Below are 22219 nucleotides of genomic sequence, written 5' to 3'. Positions count from 1 at the left end.
CAAACATGTACTTATATAATCCCATTTGATCTCTACAATAACAGAAATTACAGTATTAGCAGCTATCATTTATTGAGTGCTTTGTAACCAATCAGTCTACTAAGTACTTGAAACAACTAAGCTCATTTTGTCTAATAGGAAACCAGTGAAGTATAGGGAGTTACTGAATTCAAACATATTCTTTTCAGTATATTCAGCCTCTTTCTGGTCATTCTACATAATGGCCTTACCTACTTTTTCCCCAGTGAGTCATTGTTAGATTAGAAAGTCCAAAAATCTTTATGATTTTAGGAAAAGCATTTAGTTTATAAATTTCTTAACTCCTAGTACCAACAAATCATAGTTTACATTGAGTTTTCATATGCATATTTGGTAATATTATGTGTTACATGCCATATGTCAGCTCTGACTCCTGGAGACCCTATGAATGAGTGATATACACAATGTCCTATCCTCAGTGGTCTTGTTCAGCTCCTTAAACACATACATATGGCTTCTTTTATGGATTCAATTCATCTCATATCTGATCTTCCTCTTTTCCTGCTGCCTTCTATTTTTCTCAGCATTATTGCCTTTTTAAAGAATCTTGCCTTATCACGATGTGCCCAAAGTAGAACAGCTTTAATGTTATTTTTGCGTCCTGTGATGTTTTGGGCTTAAGTAACTCTAGGACCCACTTATTTTCCTTTCTGGTGGTCCAGGGTATCCATAGACCTCTCCTCCGACTCCATATTTCAAATGAATTAGTTTTTCCTATCAACCTTCTTCAGTCCAACTTTTGCATTTGGACATAGTAACTGAGAATAATAAAGTGAGTGCAAATGATTTTAGCCTTGGTGTCTAAAGACACTTCTTTGCTCTTCGTGATCTTTCCTAATTTTGTCATTGCTACTGTTCTCTCGCGTTCTTGGCTGTAGTCTCCTTTCGGATCGATGAGTGAACCAAGGTAAGCAAAACCTCTAACAATTTCAGTGTTCTCGTTTTCTATGATAATGTTGTTTATTTCTTCTGTAGTCAGGATTTTTGTCTTCTTGAGGTTCAAATGCAGTCCTACTTTGGCACTTTCTTCTTTCACTTTCATCAGAAGTAGTTTTGAATCATTGCTGCTTTCTGCTAGTAAGTTGGTATCATCTGCATATCTCCAATATGAAGGTATTTCTTCCACCAGTCTGAATCTACGCCAGTTTTTTGCTGCTGCTTCCTCTGAATCTACGCCAGTTTTTTGTGTAAGTTATTCATACAGATTAAACAAATAGGAAGACAAAAATGTACCCTTGCTGACACCTTTGCTGTGGGAGATCATTCTCTTTCTCCATACTCTGCCCTGACAGTGGCTTCCTGTCCACAATGCAGGTTACACAACCCGGCAGTTCAGTGCTGAGGCACACCCATTTCTTTCAGAGCAGCCCATACATAGCTCTTCATGATCACACAGTCAGAGGCTTTACTGTAGTCTATAAAACACAGACTAACCTTCTTCTGAAATTCTTTGGCACAGTCCAGTACAAATGTTCTTGAATATGTCTCAAGTGCATCTTCTTTTTCTAAACCCAGCTTGAGAATCCAGCATTTCTTGTCACCTTGAGAATCACTCTACTTATGTGGGAAATTAAAGCAGTGGTCCTATAGTTACTGCATTCCTTGACATCTTTTGTTTCGAAAATTGGGATGTATACTGAACATTTCCAGTCTGTAGGCCATTGTTTTATTTTCTGTATTTGTTGACATTTTCTTGTTAGAATATTGACAGTTTCAGCCTCTGTGGCTTAAAAGAATTCTCTCAGTAGCCCATAACCTGGTGACTTATTTCTTCCCAATACATTCATGGCAGCTTTCACTTCACTTTCTAGAATTACAGGTTCTGCCTAGAGGAACCCTCTTCTGTAAGATTTTGTCTCTTTTGTATAGGTTTTTAGTGTCCTGGTTCCACTTGCCTTAATTTTCTCCTGGTCAGATAATGTGCTTGCTTGTGGGCACTTAGCATTCCAAGTTTAGATTTCTTGAATCTTATGGTAGTGATTTATTGACTTGTTGTTGTTGTTTATATCTCCTTACATTGACTATTGTAATAGTTCTCTTTTTCTCTACATGCTAGAAAAACTGTGTTTAGGATTCTAATCCTGCATTTGTCACCTTTTACTTTCGCCTCTCACCTGTCTTTAACAATTTTTAGTATTTCCCTTTTCATCCCTCTTAATTTTTCTTTTCTCATCACTTCTGGTATTGTCTCTTCACATTCTTCCCTAATAATATTTCTAGTTTCAGTCCACAGTTCATATGGTTCTCAGTCAATTGAGCATAACAGCGTGAATCTGTTTTTTATGTGGACTTTAAATCCATCAGTAATGTTATTTACATTATATTTTGACAGTATGATTCTTTTAGTGCTCTAATGTTTGATAGTAAGAGTTCATAGTTAGTACCGCAATCTGCTCCTGGTCTTGTTTTGGCAGAGAGATACAGCTTTTCCATCTCCAGCTTCCAATAACAGTGTCTATTTGATTTTTGTATTGGCCATCTGGTGAAGTTCGTGTGTACAGTCATCTGCTCAGTTGTTTGAAGCATGTGTTTGTGATGGACAAGTCTGGCTCATAGAAATCCACAAGCTGATAACCTGCTTCATTGCTGAACCCTAGTCCAAATTTTTCACTGATATTTTTGATTCTGCTTTATTTTCTACTTTTGCATTCAATTCAGCTATAATTATTGGCATGTCTTGTTTTGGTGTGTGATCAATTTCTTCTTTAATACTTATGTAAAAGCTTTTAATTTCATCTTCAGCCTCTGTAGTTGGAGTATAGACTTGAATGATAGTTATATTAATAGGTTTTTCTAGAAGCCTGATTGATATTATCTGGTCAGGCCTTACATTGTAGCCCCTAACTGCCTATGTTACATCTTGTCTAAGTCTTAAAGCCACTTCATTTCTATTAAAGAATTATTACTATTGTTTTCAAGAAATGGATATTATAATGATAATCAGCTAATAATTTATAATAATATCTTACCACTCATTGTGTCTTTTTTTCTAGGCTTTCAAGAAAAATAACCCCAACAAAAGAAATTTCAATCGTTAGGCTCCCCTGAGGGCCATAGGGGACTTCTCAGTGTCTTTGGATGTCCGCCATAAAAATCTGTCCATTTCTTTGCAAGAACATTTTAAATAATTTTGCCCATTAAAGTGATTACTGAGAGCAGTTTGTAAAAGTCATATTTATTATTATTTCATGTGCAAAGACAGCTTGGAGTAGTAAACTAACTTCTAAAAAACATCATGCTCTTAATTGGTCAGTGAGGTGAACATGTAGAGTGATTTTAGAAGGGTATAAAACCAAACCTCCCTAATATTAATTCTAATGCATGACATTTCATCACTAGAGATTTAATTATCTGAGTAATAAAGACACCCCCCCAACAACTTATTAAAGTCTATGTATTCCTATGATAGATCTGATTTTCAGCTTTTATGAGAAAAGACAATTCGCTCGTGTATGAAGAATCACAAAAAGACCAAGGGGTCTTTTGACCTTGGCTGTATTTTTACAAACAGCCTCAAAATTTAGACTTCTGATGTAATTTTCAAGTACAAGTCAGCTTGTATTTCTCTTTGTGTGTATTGAAAAACATAATTTCAGTGTCACCATTTTAAAAATAGCACAGTTTGGTAATATTATTGGGAACATTTCTTCATTTCTTATATATCAGGAATATTAGAAACTGGAAATACTCTTGGTCTCTCTTAAGTACAAGTTAGCCCTGTAAGTGTTGATTTAGTCATGTGTATAAGGCAAGCCTTTGAGGGCTGGAGACTGTTCAGGAGATTAGAAGACCTAAAAGGCATATTTTTTTTGCCCAGAGTAAGCTGTTTTCTCAAATGCTTCCTCTTTCTGTAAATAGCCACTGTGAGAAACACTTAAAATAATTTTCACTGAAAAATCTAACATTCTAGAAAACTGAAAATTTTAGGATACATTTCAAAAAGCTAAATAGCTAGCATTTCAACTGTTCCCTTGGTGTTTAATTAACAACTTATACATCATCCCCATTTCTTGGGAGCACCTCAAAGACTGGTCCAGTCCCTCTTACCTGGTAGGAACTGTCAGCCAGAAAAGAAGACTGAGGCAGTAATCCCGAGACGGTCCTGCTGACTCCACAGTGAGTCACTTCTGGCTCATGAATAAGGGCTCTACAACAGAAAATAACACAAAAAGTAAGGAGAAACAAAACAGTAAAGAGTCTACCTATAACTTGGGCAGGAAGTAGTTATCAGAGTGGATGGACTGTCTGTCTAAAGAATGTGAGACCAGCCCGGCCGGGCGTGGCTCAGCGGTTGAGCGTCCACCTGGGATCCAGGCGATCGGGGTTCGATTCCCGGTCAGGGCACATGCCCGGGTTGCGGGCGCGATCAGTGACTCTCTCATCATTGATGCTTCTGTCTCTCTCTCTCCCTCTCCTTTCCTCTCTCTGAAATCAATAAAGATATATTTAAAAAAAAAAAAAAAAGAATGTGAGACCAAATCATCAGAAAGATAAATAGTCATATCGATGCTCAATACAATAGAAAGTCAGTGGGCATATTAGTTACATACTGCTGTGTAACAAATTACTCCAAAATTTATTTTAAAAAAATAAAAATAGAAAGGAAGACAAAACAAACTTGGGGATGTTTGCCTTTCTCTCCAGGAATACATTTGCATCAACAGTGCAGTCCAGCATGTTTCATCTGTAAGCATAACTATCATGTGATTTCACCTGTGTGTAATAAATTGACATCTCATCAACTGTCTGGCAAAGTTTTAAATAACTAACATGTCGGTGGGGATGACGATCTGACACCTAGTTCTCTATTTCTTAATCTTCTTAAAGTAATCTCTAGTGATCATTACTTCTGAACATTCTTCTGAAGAGATTTGCGATGAAATATGAATATTCCTCTTGAACTCTAGATCTGTGTCTGATCATTGAACAGCATATACTCTGTTCAATTCATTGGAATATAACTATCTGATATGATGTTAGGAGAGTAAAAAGAAAAGAGGAAAGAAAGGGAGGGAAGAGACAGGGCGGGAGGGAAGGTGGTATACATGCACATACATGCGTGCATACATAGAAAAAATGTTCATCTTAAAAACGTTATCAGAGGACTTTGTAAAATACTTTAGGCAGAGAAAACAAAATAAATTAATCTCTGGGACATTCCAGAAAATATAAGGCAGTAAGTGTTGCACAGACTGACATATCTAATGCCTCTATCTAGTGAGGTAGAAACTAGTTTTCTGCTTGGCTGCTCAGCCCAAGAGCAATGACTTTCAGCAAGAAAACAAAACAAACTGGGACATGAGGCACATTAAGGAAAAGCCTAAAGATGTCTGATGCGATATTGAGTGCCATTTTCACAATACTGTTTGGAGAACATTTTTATCTATATTACTAGACTTTGGGAAATAGCTTATAAGTGTGTGACTTTTAAATATCTTTTGTTACTTCTTTTTTTATTCTCCCAGTAATAGGGTCCTATAATTGAGTTTCTCACTTTTTTCTTGTTACTAGAATATTATGACAATTTGAGAAAAACTACTTTTTAAAAACTATTTCAGTTACATTCACAAACGGTAAATTCTCTCCTGTGGTAACAGTCAAGACTGTTTGTTGGTGAAAGTGTCTATAATTTTTCAGTAATTCAATGATATTCCATTAACAGTGATAATACTGCTTGTTTACCGTTGTGATTCATAAAAATAGTTGTTACACCATTCCACAGTACTCTAGCTGAAGAAATTTGATGGATTAAGTTTGTTTGTGCCAGGCAGTGTGCCTATTTCAAATTCTAATGGATTTTAAATGTTTTACCAGTTTTTAAAGTATTTTTTCATAAATGATATCATTTAGATTTTCACTTCTTCACAGGTTACTCTTCTGTTTTCTTTTATCTTTCTTGTACTCCTTAAAGCAGTAGAAATTCTTGAACCCTTACACTAAACATTTTGTGTGTGTTAGCTCTACATAGGATGCTGTTAAATAATACGTCTATTTGGGGAACATGTTATTAAGGATACAGTGCACCTAATAGAATGCTGCATATTTTTACATTCAACTTCTATTTTTGTCTTAAAATTGGAAACTGTTGATACTGGGGTGGGGGAGACCCCGTGAAGGTGAATTCATGTTTACATTGACATTTCATAGTAAAACTCTGCATCTAGTCAGTTTAATAAGAAAGGATGTGTAAAGGCATATTTTCCAATTTACAGCCTTATGTTTTCCTTAGACCTTTATCATCATCCTTCACCTTAACTTCCCAAAGTTAAAGAAATATGCTAACCTATGTTCATATATTTTAAAGAGCTACCTTGGTTGATGGGGATAAACATTTACTGACCTTCCTAATACTTAAAAGACATAGCTCTTTATAGATGTTATTTACATCCTAGGAAGAATGAATGGCCAAGCACATAGAAGAGCAAATAAAGTCAGAGAGCAGGATACTATGTATGAGTATACTTCTTATTAAGACAAAGACTTACTGTCATCTACAAAGTAAATGAAGGCTCTAGATGAAAGTTCGAAGAGGGTGGGACTGACCCTAAGGGCAATTTCAACTCAACTTTAAAAACAATTTTTCACTGTTATTAATTTGTTTCTTAAATTACTTTTAAGATGGTAAGAATTTCTTTATTTTAAAATTGAATTTAGCTCTCCAACTAATCTCCATTAGTGATTCTGGTGTTAAGTTTCTCAAACCACATAATCATCCTGTCTTCGTAAGGTTGTAATCTCTTTTTAATTACACCATTGATTCTTATTTGAACTTAAAGTAACGGGCAACCTTTAACAAAGAACTGTCATTTATATAATTTTTTAATCAGACTGACAATTCCTTACCTTCTGATTTTTCCTTAGTTATTGCAGCTATGGAAAATTTCCCAAGATTGTTTATGAGGCTAAACTATAGAGATTAATTTTCTATACTGAATGGACTAATTCTCATAGTTGTAGGTATCTGGGATTTTTTTCTCCCTGTTCTCTAATGAAACTATATTTTTTAAAACCTGGTTGAATATCTTTTGAATCTTACTTCATGTTAATCCAGTAGGTAAGAATTACCCTATTCAATGATATTAATTATAGGATCATAAAACAAACTTATAACAAAACAAAAAAATCTAATACAGTCCTATTTTTATTAATTTTCTCAGATTATAACCATAGCCTGGAATGTCTCTTTTCCTTTCATCCTTTATCCCAAGAGTTTTCATTTTCAAGGCACCATTCAAGTCCCAGTTCATCTAAGAAGCCTACCTTTCCATTCAGACTAAGGCACTCAGATATACAAATACTAGCATTCTCTTTATCTACAGATATAATTAAGTAACAGTAGGTCAGCAGTCCCTTCCTGAGGACTTCCTTTTTCCATACTCTGCCTCGTTGTTCTCAGGGTGCCTGTCTGCTCTTACCTGGCCGGGAGGTTTCGGACAATGCTTAGCAGCACTTGCTTTACGTGAGTGGGGCAGGACGTGCTCGTGGCATCCAGTCTGCAGAGGCCAGTCACCCCGAAACATCCTACAGTGAGCAAACAGCCACCGCCCTCCCAGCATAGAATCATTTGGTCAAAAATGTCATGAGTCCCAAGGTTAAGAAACATTAATTGATTGCTTACATTGATGTTGGGACCATAACAGCCATGGTGTACATATGGGCTCCTGACAAATTGTAAGATGTTTCATTCTTATGGCCAAAACTATGTGGGTGATTATGTCATGGGACAATGGAAAGCTTTGCTGAAGCCCCACAGGTTGTAGCTCTTGTTTCTGTGCTATCTACATGCCACATTATCGTTGAAGGATCTTAAGGTGGGCTGGCACAGTTTTCTCTTTAGCAAAGCCACACTGATTGCTACCCAGTGCACTGCATTACAGGTCATTGCAAATGATGGCACATTTGCATTTTCATGCTTTGCCCTGGTATTTCACATGATATTGGAGTTAATTTGACCAGTATGTAATAACCAGGGTTGCCTTTTCCATCTGTAAAAAAATGAAAATGGATGAATAGAACTTTTAAAATAGATATAGCTTTCCAGGTGTGTTTTTTTCCTGTAAAATTTATTTTTTTATTTTCATAAGATACTCTCTGAATTTGTTTCCATCTCAGATATTAATGCATCACTAGCATGAAGTGAAACCAGATAATCTTTGGTGCCTCTATGAAAAATTGCATTTCATACTGTTCCTTCCACATAGAAAATATTCTTGTTTTAAGTCCCATCCATTCTTCCTGAACCAGGCTCACTATCATGTCTTAATCCATCTTTCCTTCCCTAAACTAAAAGTAAACCATTCTTATTCTGGGTCCCAATACACTCAGTTTATATAATCTCTAATTCACCTTCTGACTTGTTGTATAGATGATCTTTTAACAAGTTATATGATATTTATCTCCATCAAAGTATCATTTACTTGATAAATCTTTGTGGAATTGTACTGTTTGCAAGTGAATCCACATCTCCATTATCTAAAAGTAAGAGGCTTTCATAAAAATATTTCCTGTTTAACTGAAAGAACAAGCTTAAAAGTCCAAGATATTTAATCATGATGAACACTGATTTCCAACAGCAGGTCTAGTTTTCTATATTTATAAAATGAAAAATACATTCCTAAGTCCTTATATCTCTGATATTAACAACAAGGGCTATTTAGGAAAAGACTGAAGTAGTTTCTTCATACAACAGTCTATAAAACATTCCTGACTTATGAATTCCTTGAGAACAGGGTTTAGGTTTATTTAATCTCATGCCTTTTAACTCTGTGTCATTAGTATCTAGAACACTGGATTTTAGAATTATACTTAGCAACTACTGCAATGAATTAGTAAGTTGAATATATATTTATTATATATAGCAATCGATAAATAATTTTGGTCCAGTATCTATTTTTTGCTTCTTCACCTATTAGGGGAAAAATAGGTATCTTTTAATCATCCCTAGATTGAGTGTAGATGATTTTGACAATGAGATAATGCATATACACATATTTGAAGTCCTTAGGATAGTGTGTCCATAGACCTTAGCTACTTTTATTTTATTAATAGCCCTGACACCTCAGAACAAGGAAGAATTTCTTTCCTTTGCATATAAGATGCATAGTATAAATTGATAACCCTGAGAAGAATGTTGTTTAAAATAACTTTGGACAGCAAAATTTTTCCTGGAGTGTATTTGCTTGTTACCACAATTACCTCCTAAATACTCCAATTTAAATGAATTATTCTCCCAGGCCCCCCTTCAACCTCCATCCATTCTATTGTTAGGGCTTTTCCATTGGTCTGCTATTTGCATAGCTATTTGAAAATAATCTAAATTTATATATACAGTTTTTTAGTATGATAATTTTTTTTTCAGATTAAGGGCACCAGGTCTATCTAAAGACAACTTTTAATAAGCTGGTCATAAAGGAAAATCTTATTAAATACTAAGATTTTTCTAGATTGTTATACTCATCTCTAATCATGGTGTCCAGCAGTATCACCTTTAATCATGATGAACTTCTCTTTTATACATTTTTTCTAAGCAATTATATTTCTTTGTTTTGATTCTCTGTTTTGGAGTTCTGTACTCTTATTTTACATTATATTGATTGAATTAGAATTAAATGCCCAGTTTAGAAGGTATTTATGGTCTTGAAAGTCAGGTTTTTTTTAATTATAAGTTGCCAAAACATCATTTTAAATTATCTATTATATTTCTGCCTGCCATCAGGAACAATAAGTAATTTAGACTCTTTTTTTTTTTTTTAAACTCATTTACTCCTTAAACCAATAATGTAAAGATAAATATTAACCTTCTTTTATATATATTTAAGAAAATTGAGGCCTAGGGAGTTTAAGCTACTTGCTAAAAGTTTCACAGCTTGTGAAAGACAGAGCCAGGATTAAAAAGAGACTAAGCTTTGAGTCATTATGTTACACTTCCTCTCATTTGGAAGAAATATGGCAGAGACCTTGAGAAGTCTCCGACTTCTTGACTTCTACAGTCAGAGTAAAAGCTAGTAACGTTGCCAAGTAGAGAACAGCAAACTAGTTCAATTTGTAGAGACTAAGTGGTCAGCTAGGCTAACTCAGTAAGTATGTAACTTCTACCAACCAGCTCTGTCTCTTGCTTCCATGACTCACATTTATGGCACACAAAATATTAATTAACACAAGCCACGGATGAGTAAATATTTGCAACTCTGGAGGATAATTTGAAATCCCCAGTACCTAGGATTACATTAACAAAAAAAATGAATTTGACTAAGCCTACTGTCTCAAGTGAGACTATAAGATATTAGTCATAAAGTTAAATTAGGAAACAATTCTTACATGTATGAGCAATAAGTAATAAGAGCTAATATCAATTTCTAGTGCACTTTATTAACCATTACTCTTAATACAATAAATAGTCTTTTTTGTTGTTGTTCTTCATGATTTTATTTTTCCTGTGATTTCATATATACTCTTATTCAAGTCAGTGAATTCTGAGAAATTCACTTCTTGATTCAGAACCTTTAAAATTAATCACAGTAAGTTCTAATTTTACCCTTTTATTTTCTCATTCTTTCATTTAACAAATACGTGCACCCATTCAATGGATATTTCAATATTTTTAAAAATTATTTTTTAAAATGTATGTATCTACCCTAGAAATTCTTTTCATTGCATTTATTTGCTTCATGTCATAGTTACCGTCTCTGTTGTGTATGCTTTCTCTGCCAGGATCAGCATTTAGTGTTGTATTAATTGATGGGTGTTTTTAATCCTCCTTTGATGGGAAGAAAAAGTCTTACTTAGAAATGTCTCCATTTTATGCAATGCCAGAACACTTTCAGGGTAGCACAGTTAAACACCCTTTTATTAAACCACTTTGCAGCCACTAGCATGTAGTACAAATGAACATTTTAAATTTTAAAATTCTCATGCATACACCAGATATGCCAAATGAAAGTCAGGGAAAAAGAAACAGTAATTTCAGCCTCCCATTGGGCACCATCATATTCAGAGAACAGAAAATATATCATGGAAAAACTTTTTAAAAATAGAAGACATATATCCATAGTAGTATTTTAGAAAATTATTAAGGAAATTATTATTAGATTTCAAATTTTATAATTTTGCAAATAAATTTTGAAAAAAAGATGTAGAATATGAATTTATCAAAATTATATTTTCTGTAGAAATAAAGAGATTTTGCAAGGAAATGATATTTAATGGATGCCTATAATATGTACACAGGTTTTGCACACTGCTTCATAATAACCTCATAATTGTATTAAGTAAAATGAAAAGACTTGAGGGGGAGAGAGAATAAGTAGCATACCAAAACAGCTACTTTTGAGGCTCCAATTTCCCATATTCTTTGAGATTTCTCTGTGAGGAGGTACAGTCTACACTTTCAAAATCACTCTAACATATTTCACAGAATCACAATATTTATTCATTATGAATTTGCATGCAGATGTTTTAAATGTCAGAAATATACATAAACCTCAATTGATATTTAAGCTATGCTTCTGATTATGATTTCTGTTACAGAAACAATTAGTGAGAGTAGATAAAGAGAGCAGAAAAATTATAACAGAAAGCAGATAAAAACACCATGGAAATGAGTTTAGAAATAATAAAAGGCCTTGAAGGCACAGGGTCTTGGACAAATATGATCTAATTATTTAGGCATAATTCTTATATATTTTCTATTCTTTTTCTGCCCTCAATATTTGGTGATTGGGAGAAGGAAAAGAATTAAGGTCTTTGGATTATAAGTAAGAAAAAGAAAGAAATTGTAAAGAATATGCAACTAGAAAGCAGAAGACCTAAGATGTAGTTGTGAATATGCTACTAAATGCTTGGTTAACTGACATTAGTTTGTCTTAACTATAAATAGTGAATATGTTCTCTCATATTTGACAGTGTAAAATTGTGTGATTCTTAGAAGGCAAGTTTGTGACAAATTAACCACATGAAATTGAAAATATCTGCCAGTTCACAAATGATATTCTTTATCTAATTAAAAAAAGATTTCAATGGATTTTTATTGCAGTCAGGTTTTTGTTTTGTTTTGTTTTGTTTTGTTTTATTTTGGTGGGATTATTTTTGCTTTTTGTAGGAGTTGCTAAAGCATTAAGAAGTAAAAATTAATGAAGAATAATAAAGTTGAAAGAAAATACAAGACCCAAATAATCACAAAAATAGTGGAAGATTAAATGGGATATTTGTTCAGGTTACTTATTTTAGAGGAAAAAAAATGTTAAAGAATTTGAGGGTTTAATTTCAAAACATTTCATGATTGGAATAGGAATGACAGCTATTCTAGGTGGTAAAAATAGGAATGGAAAGATTGAAGCAAACAATTGAACTTACCAGTGGTAGATAAGTATTATCTCTAACAAACGTAACTTAAATTTTAGGTAGTTAATACAAATATTTTAGGAATACATTCAGTAAATAATCTCATGATACTAAATAGGATGAAAAATCAGCTTTTAGGGTTCTCCTAAGAGTCTAGCTAAAATATAAGCATGCCTAGCAATGAGTTCTGTGCTTGATTTCAAAACTCACTTCTAATGTTGCAGAAGTTATAATGATAACCAATTTACCAAGAAAGAAAAAATGATTTTTCAATTAATTGCATTTGTGGCTAATATTTAAAATTATGTATAACACTTTAATTTTATTATACTGTCATACCTAAAAAATATTTATTTACGTATAAATTATGAAGGTTTTTTTATCTTTAACTTTTTCCTTGATAGTAAAGTACTATATTTTGTTTATTTAATTATAGACTAAAAGTTCTCAGACCATAACACCCTCTGGCACCCAGAAAAAAGTTAAGAGAACACTGCCTAACCCACCTCCTGAGGAGACCTCAACAGGAACTCAGTCAACTTACAGCACAATGGGCACAGTTTCCAGGAGAAGGATCTGCAGAACCAACACCATGGCACGAGCCAAGATTCTCCAGGATATAGACAGAGAACTTGATCTTGTAGAGAGGGAATCTGCAAAACTTAGAAAGAAACAAGCAGAACTTGATGAGGAAGAAAAGGAGATTGATGCCAAATTAAGGTACCTAGAAATGGGAATTAACAGGAGGAAAGAGGCATTGTTAAAGGAGAGAGAAAAGAGAGAGCGAGCCTACCTCCAGGGAGTAGCCGAGGATCGGGATTACATGTCTGACAGTGAGGTGAGCAGCACCAGGCCATCCCGAATAGAAAGCCAGCATGGCATAGAGCGACCAAGAACTGCTCCCCAAACAGAATTCAGCCAGTTTATACCTCCACAAACCCAAACAGAATCTCAGCTAGTTCCTCCTACGAGTCCTTATACACAATACCAATATTCTTCTCCTGCTCTTCCTACCCAAGCACCCACCCCATACACCCAACAATCCCATTTTCAGCAACAGACTTTGTACCATCAGCAAGTTTCACCTTATCAGACTCAACCAACATTCCAGGCTGTGGCAACAATGTCCTTCACACCTCAAGCTCAACCTACACCAACCCCACAACCTTCTTACCAGTTACCATCGCAGATGATGGTGATACAACAGAAGCCACGGCAAACTACATTGTATTTGGAGCCCAAGATAACTTCAAACTATGAGGTGATTCGCAACCAACCCCTGATGATAGCACCTGTTTCCACCGATAATACATATGCTGTTTCCCATCTTGGTAGTAAGTACAATAGCTTAGACTTGAGAATAGGATTGGAGGAGAGAAGTAGCATGGCAAGCAGTCCAATATCAAGCATCTCTGCAGATTCTTTTTACACAGATATTGACCATCATACTGCACGAAATTTTGTCCTAATTGATGACATTGGAGAGATTACCAAAGGAACAGCAGCATTAACCACTGCATTTAGTCTTCATGACAAGGATCTGTCAAAAACAGACCGTCTCCTTAGAACCACTGAAACACGGAGGTCTCAAGAAGTGACAGATTTCCTAGCACCTTTACAGACTTCCTCCAGATTGCATAGTTATGTGAAAGCAGAGGAAGATCCAATGGAGGATCCATATGAGTTAAAGCTTCTGAAACATCAAATTAAACAAGAATTCCGTAGAGGGGCAGAGAGCTTAGATCACCTTGCTAGTCTCTCCCATTATTACCATGCCGATACTGGCTACAGACATTTTCCAAAATCTGAAAAGTACAGCATTGGTAGACTCACACTTGAAAAACAAGCAGCAAAACAACTACCACCAGCCATACTTTATCAAAAGCAGTCCAAGCATAAGAAATCACTAATTGACCCTAAAATGTCAAAATTTTCACCTATTCAAGAAAGTAGAGACCTGGAACCTGATTATTCAAGCTATATGACATCTAGCACTTCATCTATTGGTGGAATTTCTTCTAGAGCAAGGCTTCTTCAAGATGATATCACTTTTGGCCTCAGAAAAAATATTACAGATCAACAAAAATTTATGGGGTCATCTCTTGGCACAGGACTGGGCACATTAGGCAATACCATACGGTCAGCTCTGCAGGATGAAGCGGATAAGCCATACAGTAGTGGCAGCAGGTCCAGACCTTCTTCCAGACCTTCTTCTGTCTATGGGCTTGATTTATCAATCAAAAGAGATTCTTCCAGCTCTTCTCTAAGACTGAAAGCTCAAGAGGCTGAAGCTCTAGATGTTTCCTTTGGTCATGCATCACCCTCTGGCAGAACTAAACCTACCAGTTTACCAATTAGCCAGAGTAGGGGAAGAATACCAATTGTGGCCCAGAATTCTGAAGAAGAAAGTCCACTCAGTCCAGTTGGCCAGCCAATGGGAATGGCCAGGGCAGCAGCTGGACCCCTGCCACCAATATCTGCAGACACCAGAGATCAGTTTGGATCAAGTCACTCATTGCCTGAAGTTCAGCAGCACATGAGAGAAGAATCACGGACTCGAGGCTATGACCGTGACATAGCATTCATAATGGATGACTTCCAACACGCCATGTCAGACAGCGAAGGTAAATTGGGCCTCAAACTACCTTGTTATTCTCAAAACTCAAACTCTTGTTTTTCTGCATGTTTAATTTTCCTTATGTAAGGATGCATTCTACTTTTCTTGGTTTGTGTTTTGCATGTTTACTTCAGTTTTATTTCTTGTAAAATGGAAACTTTATCTTGTGTATAGATTTTGTAGCATGCTTTTCTTTATTTCTTTTTAGTTTATTCTTTTACTGTTATTTCCTAATTGCTTTATTTGTTTGCCATCCACTTTTCCAAAACCAATATCAGTAATTGTGTCAATAAAATGGTCATTCTTTAAATCCACAGTTGGAAAGTTTTTCATTGTATGTTTCTTTTATTTTTTAAATGCATTTTTAATGTTACTGGTAAGTTTCTTTCAGTTTGTGAAATTATTAAGGTTTAGAGCCATTAAGTATTATTCTGCCAGACTTCGTAATAAAGAAATTATGTCATTTTTGTGAGACTAGTATTTATTAATTCAGAGAATGTTCTCATCTGATAATTTTTGTATAGGTCCCTGATATTAGTAAATGCATAATTTCATAATTCTCCTTAAATAAAAGGTTTGTATTTTATCTCTCTCATTATGAATACCATAATTGACAAGTTTGTACTTTTGCATTATAAATTAGAAAGCTTAGCACCAAGTATGATATTGACAATAAGTAATCTTTTCATTATATATATACAGTATTTTTTAGGTTTAAAATCCAAATTTTGTACAGTGCTTTTATGAGTTTAGCTGTTTGGAGCTGAAGCCCTCCAGGTGCACCTGTTGAGCTGTTTCCTTGGCTTCGCTTTTTGCATCCTTCCTTTTTTTGCCCTAAATTGTTTGGCTAGTTTTTCATATCGAATAAGTGATTTAAGGCAATTACACACTTAGCTAAATACTGGCTTATGGTGTTTTCGTTGTTGTTTAATCATGTAGAACCATAAATATTTTAGAAAATTATCTAGTTTAAGTCTAATTTTGAAGACAAGGGAGGAGAGGTACAGAGATGTAAAGAGTCTTGCTCATGCCAAGAGGGCTGGTGACTCTGGATCTTTTTTGGTCACATCCTCTGTGGTTTATTTGCATGTAGCTGTGGTTTGAGTCCTGGAAATAAAATATTTCTGGTCAATAAAAGTGGATTACATCATGCCTTTGGAGACTGCAAAGCACTAAGCTAACATGAATATCTCCCTATTTATTTATTTATTTATTTATTTATTTATTTATTTATATTTATTTATTTTTATCCTTACCCGAGGATATTTTTTCCACTGCTTTTCAGAGAGAGTGGAAGGTGGGGAGAGAGAGAGAGAGAGATAGACAGACTGTAGACACATCAATTGGTCGAGCCTGCCACCGAGGTACATGCCCCTGGCTGGAATCGAACCCAGGACCCTTCAGTCCACGGGCTGATGCTCTAACCACTGAGCCAAACTGGCCAGGACAATATCTCCCCTTTTAAATCTTACATTCTCCTTGAGCATTCACAGGAAAGTATGTTTTCATGAAAAGGATTTTCTTTCTACTTCTGCATCTAGCCATCAATATGATTTTAGAAATTCCAGTCTAGATTTGAAAAGGACCAAGATAACCACTGGATCTGGAGCCAAACTGCTCTTCCTAGTGAAATTCCAACAGCTAACCACTTTCTGATTTGTTTTCTTCTCTGCTATCGATTGGAATGACCATTTTTACTGATAATAAGTCAATTAAATAAAACACTACTCTTTTATTTAGATAGTTTGAACAAGTGTTATGCTATCATGTGGAAACAGTCTTCTTTTTTTTTACGTTTTTCATAATCCACATTTTACACACATTTTATTCTTTTGCTGCAGAAGAATAAAAAGGCTCTTCAGTAATCATATCCATGAAATAACAAAATACAAATAAAACTCTCATAGGTCTTTGGCATAGCTAAACACTTAAAGGCTGTGTGTGCATGTTGAGCACATATTTGGAGAAAATTTGACAAATTCATTTATTCATCACAAATGTTTTATCAACATGGTGCCAGACATACACACAGATATTTCCAGATATTCTAAAATGTTGCATTTATTTACATAGAACCATATAAAAATAACCAAATGTTTTAGTTCGTATTTATGTTTGGATGATGTGTGTTCATAATTATCAAGACTATAAAAAATTGATTTGATAAAGTAGATGATGAGACATCGTACAGCATACAAAATTATGAAGTTTTTAAACATACCAGAAATAAACAATTAAAATGAAATTAAACTAAAATATATTTAAAAATTAAGCAGACAAAAACTTTAGTCATAAAGATCATGTTGATACAGAATTAAGCAAAGGACAACTATAACATTATTTTACATATGAGATATTATATGTCTGAATTGTAGTGATTATCTTTAAAAGTTGTGTGTTTTAATATCATATTTTCTTTACTTTTATATCATATAAATATACAACTTCTAGTTAGCAGTGGCCTACTTTTCCTTTGAGATTCTGAATTCCTTGGGTAATTAAGGAGAAAAATAAAAAATATTTTTTCTAATCACATAACTCATTTATGAACTCATGAAGTATTAGAGTTTTTAAATAATTTTTTTTTTTTACCAAGAATGATGCTATATCTCTATTTGTATGATTCTAAGATAATTTTGAAAAGTATAGCATTTCAACAGGCTATTTAGTATCATGTAGACAAAACAAATTTAACTGACTTCAAATTGCTTATTGTGCAATTTCTCTGAATACAAACAAACTCTAGGTTATAGACCATTAGATATTTTTCAGGTATGTTCTATATGACTCTAGTTAATTTTGAAATAGCTCACTTGAGATGAAATCTAGGTATGCATAATTTACACTGCTTAATATTTGTGGCCATCAGGTTGAAGTCCACAACTCAATATGCATGTATGGTTGAGTAAGTACAAAGCAGGAAAGCTTTCTATTAGAGCAAATTGGAGGGAAGAAAACTGGAAACACTCAAATAATATTTATATCTACAACCACAATTTTTAAAAAAAACAACATTATTTCAAAATATATTTTCCTTAAAAAAAAAAAAAAAAGCATCAATATGTACAGTCTTTAAAATATCTATCATCTATCTACCTATCTAGACCAATTTTTGATACTGAAGAGAATTAAACTGTTCATGTAACTGTTGGCTGTGAATAATGCTAGACCCCGAAATAGCTTACTTGTATTTTACATTTAAGAATTCAAGAAAATATCACTTTAAAAAGGGGGGATTGTTAATCTCTAGCAAATTATTTAAACTAATTTGGAAAATGTTATTATAAAATTTAATTTTTAGAGTACATATTACCATGGCAGATAAGACAATTGTAGTTATAAACAATTAGCATTTATATCTAACTTGCTATAATGATGAAGACAGAATTTAATGTGAAAGCAGATTTATTCAGTCCTATTTTTCTTGGTTGGTCTATAAATTCCTATGCAAAGTATGGTAGACATCCTAACTTACATGTAGAATTATTATAAGAAATATCAGACAATCAAAATATGTAGTTAGAATTGGAAATAAATTGACAAAATTTGGATCAGGTTGAGATTCTGTCTTATTTCTATAGACACAGTCAAGGAAACATGTTTTAAAGGATTGTATTTCAAATGCAATGAACAGAAGTGTATTCAAGTGAAATCATGTACTATATTATCCAAGATATTCATTTATTAAAATCAGTATAGATTATTTTTCTTTTCATAATAATATAAATGTATATAATACAATAAAATAGTGTTAGTGTTGTTGGGATAATCTAATAAAATTTTAGGCTGATCATTAAATAATGGATGTGTTTTATATTTACTTATCAAATTATATTACACCAAATATGTTTTTCATAAGTTTAGTCAATTCATATTTAATTAAAACTATGAAAAAACATAATAAATATCCAGTAGATTGTGATAAATGATTGTGTGACTATGAATAAGGTTAAAGGAACAACTTAGTATTCATTTTAAAATACACATATTATAATTAGGATATTTAACTTCTTTCTCTAGTTGATAACTAGTTTCTTCGTTTTATTCACTTCTAAATATTTATTGAATGTTACGACATTTGCAAGACATTATTTTTATTGTTGAGGGAAGAAAAAAATACATAAGATATGAGCCTTGCCCTCAAGCAGCTTAGAATCTAATAGGGGAGATCAGAGAAGCATATATAGAACCACAAATCAGGTATGTGCCATTGTATTTCCTCAAATCTAAGAATGACTAAATTATGACACATTTTCCATGATTTCGTGATTGTTGGGAAGAAATGTTGTGGCTAATCACTGCCACTGACCAAGATCACAGGAGGTAGAAAGAAGTCGTGTTGTATATGCTGTGGGTTTGCTTGCCCCACTAGCAAAAAAAATAATGAAAATCACCTTTAAAAAGGTCTTGGGAGAAAGTTTTGAAAGAGAAGACAAACAGGGATGGAGATGTTAAAAGAAAGCTGTAGTGTGATAGAACTCAATAGTGTGGCATTGTAGAAGTTTGACTTTCCAGAAGGCATAGTTTGACATCATCACCAACCAGTCTTTCAGGATGAGTACTTGAAAAGGCTGTTCCATCTGCTGTTTAGGAAGCAACAATGTATTTCCAGAGACTGTTATTTAGGGATCCTTTTACCAAGAATAAAACTCTATATGTATAAAGTTAAATTCTGTATATTAAGTAAAATAGAATTTTTGGTAACTAAATAATAGCTTTAAAAGTAATAATTATATGTACTTGGTTACATTTTCAAAAAGTATTTTAAGATATCAAGTTTTGTCACATTATAAATACAAAAGGAAGTCAACTCTTCAATCTGATTCCTAAATCTCACAGAAAATAAGTGTTTAATAAAAATTCTAAATGTTATTTTTTTAATATTAGGTTACCAGATTATTATGGCAAACATGTTCCGAGCAATAATACCTGGAATCCCCTTAGAAATAAATGTTTTATTTATGAATGTCATAAGAACATCATGTTTTCAAAAAATACTTGATATCCAAAGCCAGCAGACACATCCATATTGGTACTGGTTTGATGTGGTAGTGGGAAAGTGACAGAATCTTCTGTGTTCGAGGAATACATTTTCCTTACACTAGTGGTGGGTGATGGGGAGAGGTGAGGAGGTGGGAAATAATGGACTGAGGTTGAATAGAATGACTTCTGAGGAATATTCACTTGTTCATTTATTTATTTCAATCACTACCTAAATTATTTTTTCTTATTTAAAATTTACTTTTGTTTTATTTTGCTCTGAGAGGTTAAACAGGTGTGTACATGATTTTTTTCTGGGTTATTCCATTGTATATATTTTTTAACATAATACTGGAATTTATCTTTCTCACCCTATTTGGAGTTGCGTTTGAAATGCATGAATGGTTAACAAGCCTGGTGCATGTTGGTACTTTAGGACGTCTGCTGCCCTCTGTCAGTTGTATTAGTTGGTGTTGCAATGTTTGATATTTCCTTGGTCTCCAAAGCCTATCACCTGCGTCGTGAAGAAACAGATTGGTTTGACAAACCCAGGGAGTCTCGTTTGGAAAATGGACATGGTCTGGATCGAAAACTGCCAGAAAGATTGGTCCACTCTAGACCACTCAGTCAACATCAAGAACAAGTAAGTGCTATATTAAGCAATCTCTTAGATTTATACCACCCCTCAAAAAAATTCACCCTAGAATGGTCTCAATTATCCTAAAATGCATGAAACTTCTGTCAGTCAAGTTCATAAATTTAAAGTAGTAAATACCTTACTTTATCAACCACAACTGACATTGCAGCATAGCAATGATGCTTCTACCAGACAATTTAAGTGATTCACCCGTCCAGCAGATAAAGTCTGTAGGTCATACCCAACACTGCTGTGCAAGGAGAATACACAGAGCTCCTGAAGAACTTACAGACTATGGAGTGAAATAGATTTGGGTCCTTTCAATGCTTTCCAATATCAGTGTGTTCAGGTGTTGTGCATACAATTAAGAGGATGGCCAAACCAAGTCAGTTGGGGACAGAGAGGGCTTCACTGGGGAAAAGGAGACACATTTTAGAGTCTATTAAATGAAAGTGTTTTATATTCAATTTTGTATTTTATCATCAGAACTCACATAAAGTTGCTGTTATTAATTAATATCTATTTATAGAAGAAACTGAAACTTAGAGGTAAATTTCAAAATTAGCTAAATATGATTCCAAAATGAACTTATAAACTTTAGAATAAATGAGGTGATTTTTTGGTTGAATTTTGAAAGATACGTAGATCAACAGCTGGATAAATTGAGAAAGGTTTCTTTGGAAAGCCAAGTGGCCTTCAAGAATTGACTTAGCAGATCAGATATTTGCAGGCTGTTACTCATAATCATTAAACCAATTACAAAATAGTTACTTATTTTACATACATTAACTCTCAAATCATCCTGATTACTGATTCATTGATGTAGAAGTCAACTATATTTTGAACAACAATAAAGAACCATATGAAATTATTATAATTTATTTCAGTATCTGTCACACCAAGGTATAAAAGGAAAGACTTTTGCATGGATAATAAGTACTATCTAAAAGATAATATCTATACTCTTAGATTTGATTTCTTCCTAAGCAATTTCCATTTTCATGGACATATTCCTAGCTGTTAAATAGAATTTCCTTTTATCAGAATTTTCTTGTGTTTTGTTTTTCTATATGCTATTACATTTTCTAGAAATCTTGGAAGTACTCTCTACATATTTCAAATATTCTATTTTTCAGTTTTTGATATCTTTAATAAGTTTTCGTTTAGAGCTGTGTTACATCTGTACACATGTTAGTAAACTTCCATTTCTTTGTACTTCATTATAAAGTATCTGACTATTGAATTATACTTTCCTTAGCTTATCTTATACTTCTTAAATTGTACTTATAGTTGTATTTCAGTCTCATCAAATAGATGTGGCTGGGGAATAATAAAAATTAATAAAACAATTCTGAACATGTGTTTAAAATCGAATTTACATGTTTTTATCTACAATTATTAAAATAATAAATTTATAAGCTGAAAATAACTTCCTTCAATGTACTTTAAGAATCTATTCATAATTACTTTTTATGCCTTACCTACCATCATTTGTTTCTTTGAAGTTTAGCATTTCCCACAAACCTAGATCAAGTCACTGAAAACAAATTCTTTAGAATAATCCTAATAAGATGAACTATATAACCTGGAGAGCTTAAAAAATAATG

At 33.6% G+C, this 22219-nt stretch overlaps 1 protein-coding gene across 1 annotated transcript in view; it reads left to right on the top strand.

Moving 5' to 3' along the window:
- PCLO (piccolo presynaptic cytomatrix protein) overlaps positions 1-22219 on the top strand; it is a gene marked incomplete at its 5' end in the record, with an annotated part of 287210 nt that overhangs the window by 189060 nt on the left and 75931 nt on the right. Inside the window, 2 exons of the mRNA XM_081147631.1 lie at positions 12815-15002; positions 20482-20618. Of these exons, the coding sequence (XP_081003757.1) occupies positions 12815-15002; positions 20482-20618 (2325 nt within the window). The remainder of the gene's footprint in view (positions 1-12814; positions 15003-20481; positions 20619-22219) is intronic.

Source organism: Miniopterus schreibersii, assembly GCF_964146895.1.
Source record: "Miniopterus schreibersii genome assembly, chromosome: 9".
In the NCBI taxonomy this organism is placed as follows: domain Eukaryota; kingdom Metazoa; phylum Chordata; class Mammalia; order Chiroptera; family Miniopteridae; genus Miniopterus; species Miniopterus schreibersii.
Note: the sequence above shows the minus strand (reverse complement) of the source record. Positions and strands in the feature narration are given on the sequence as shown.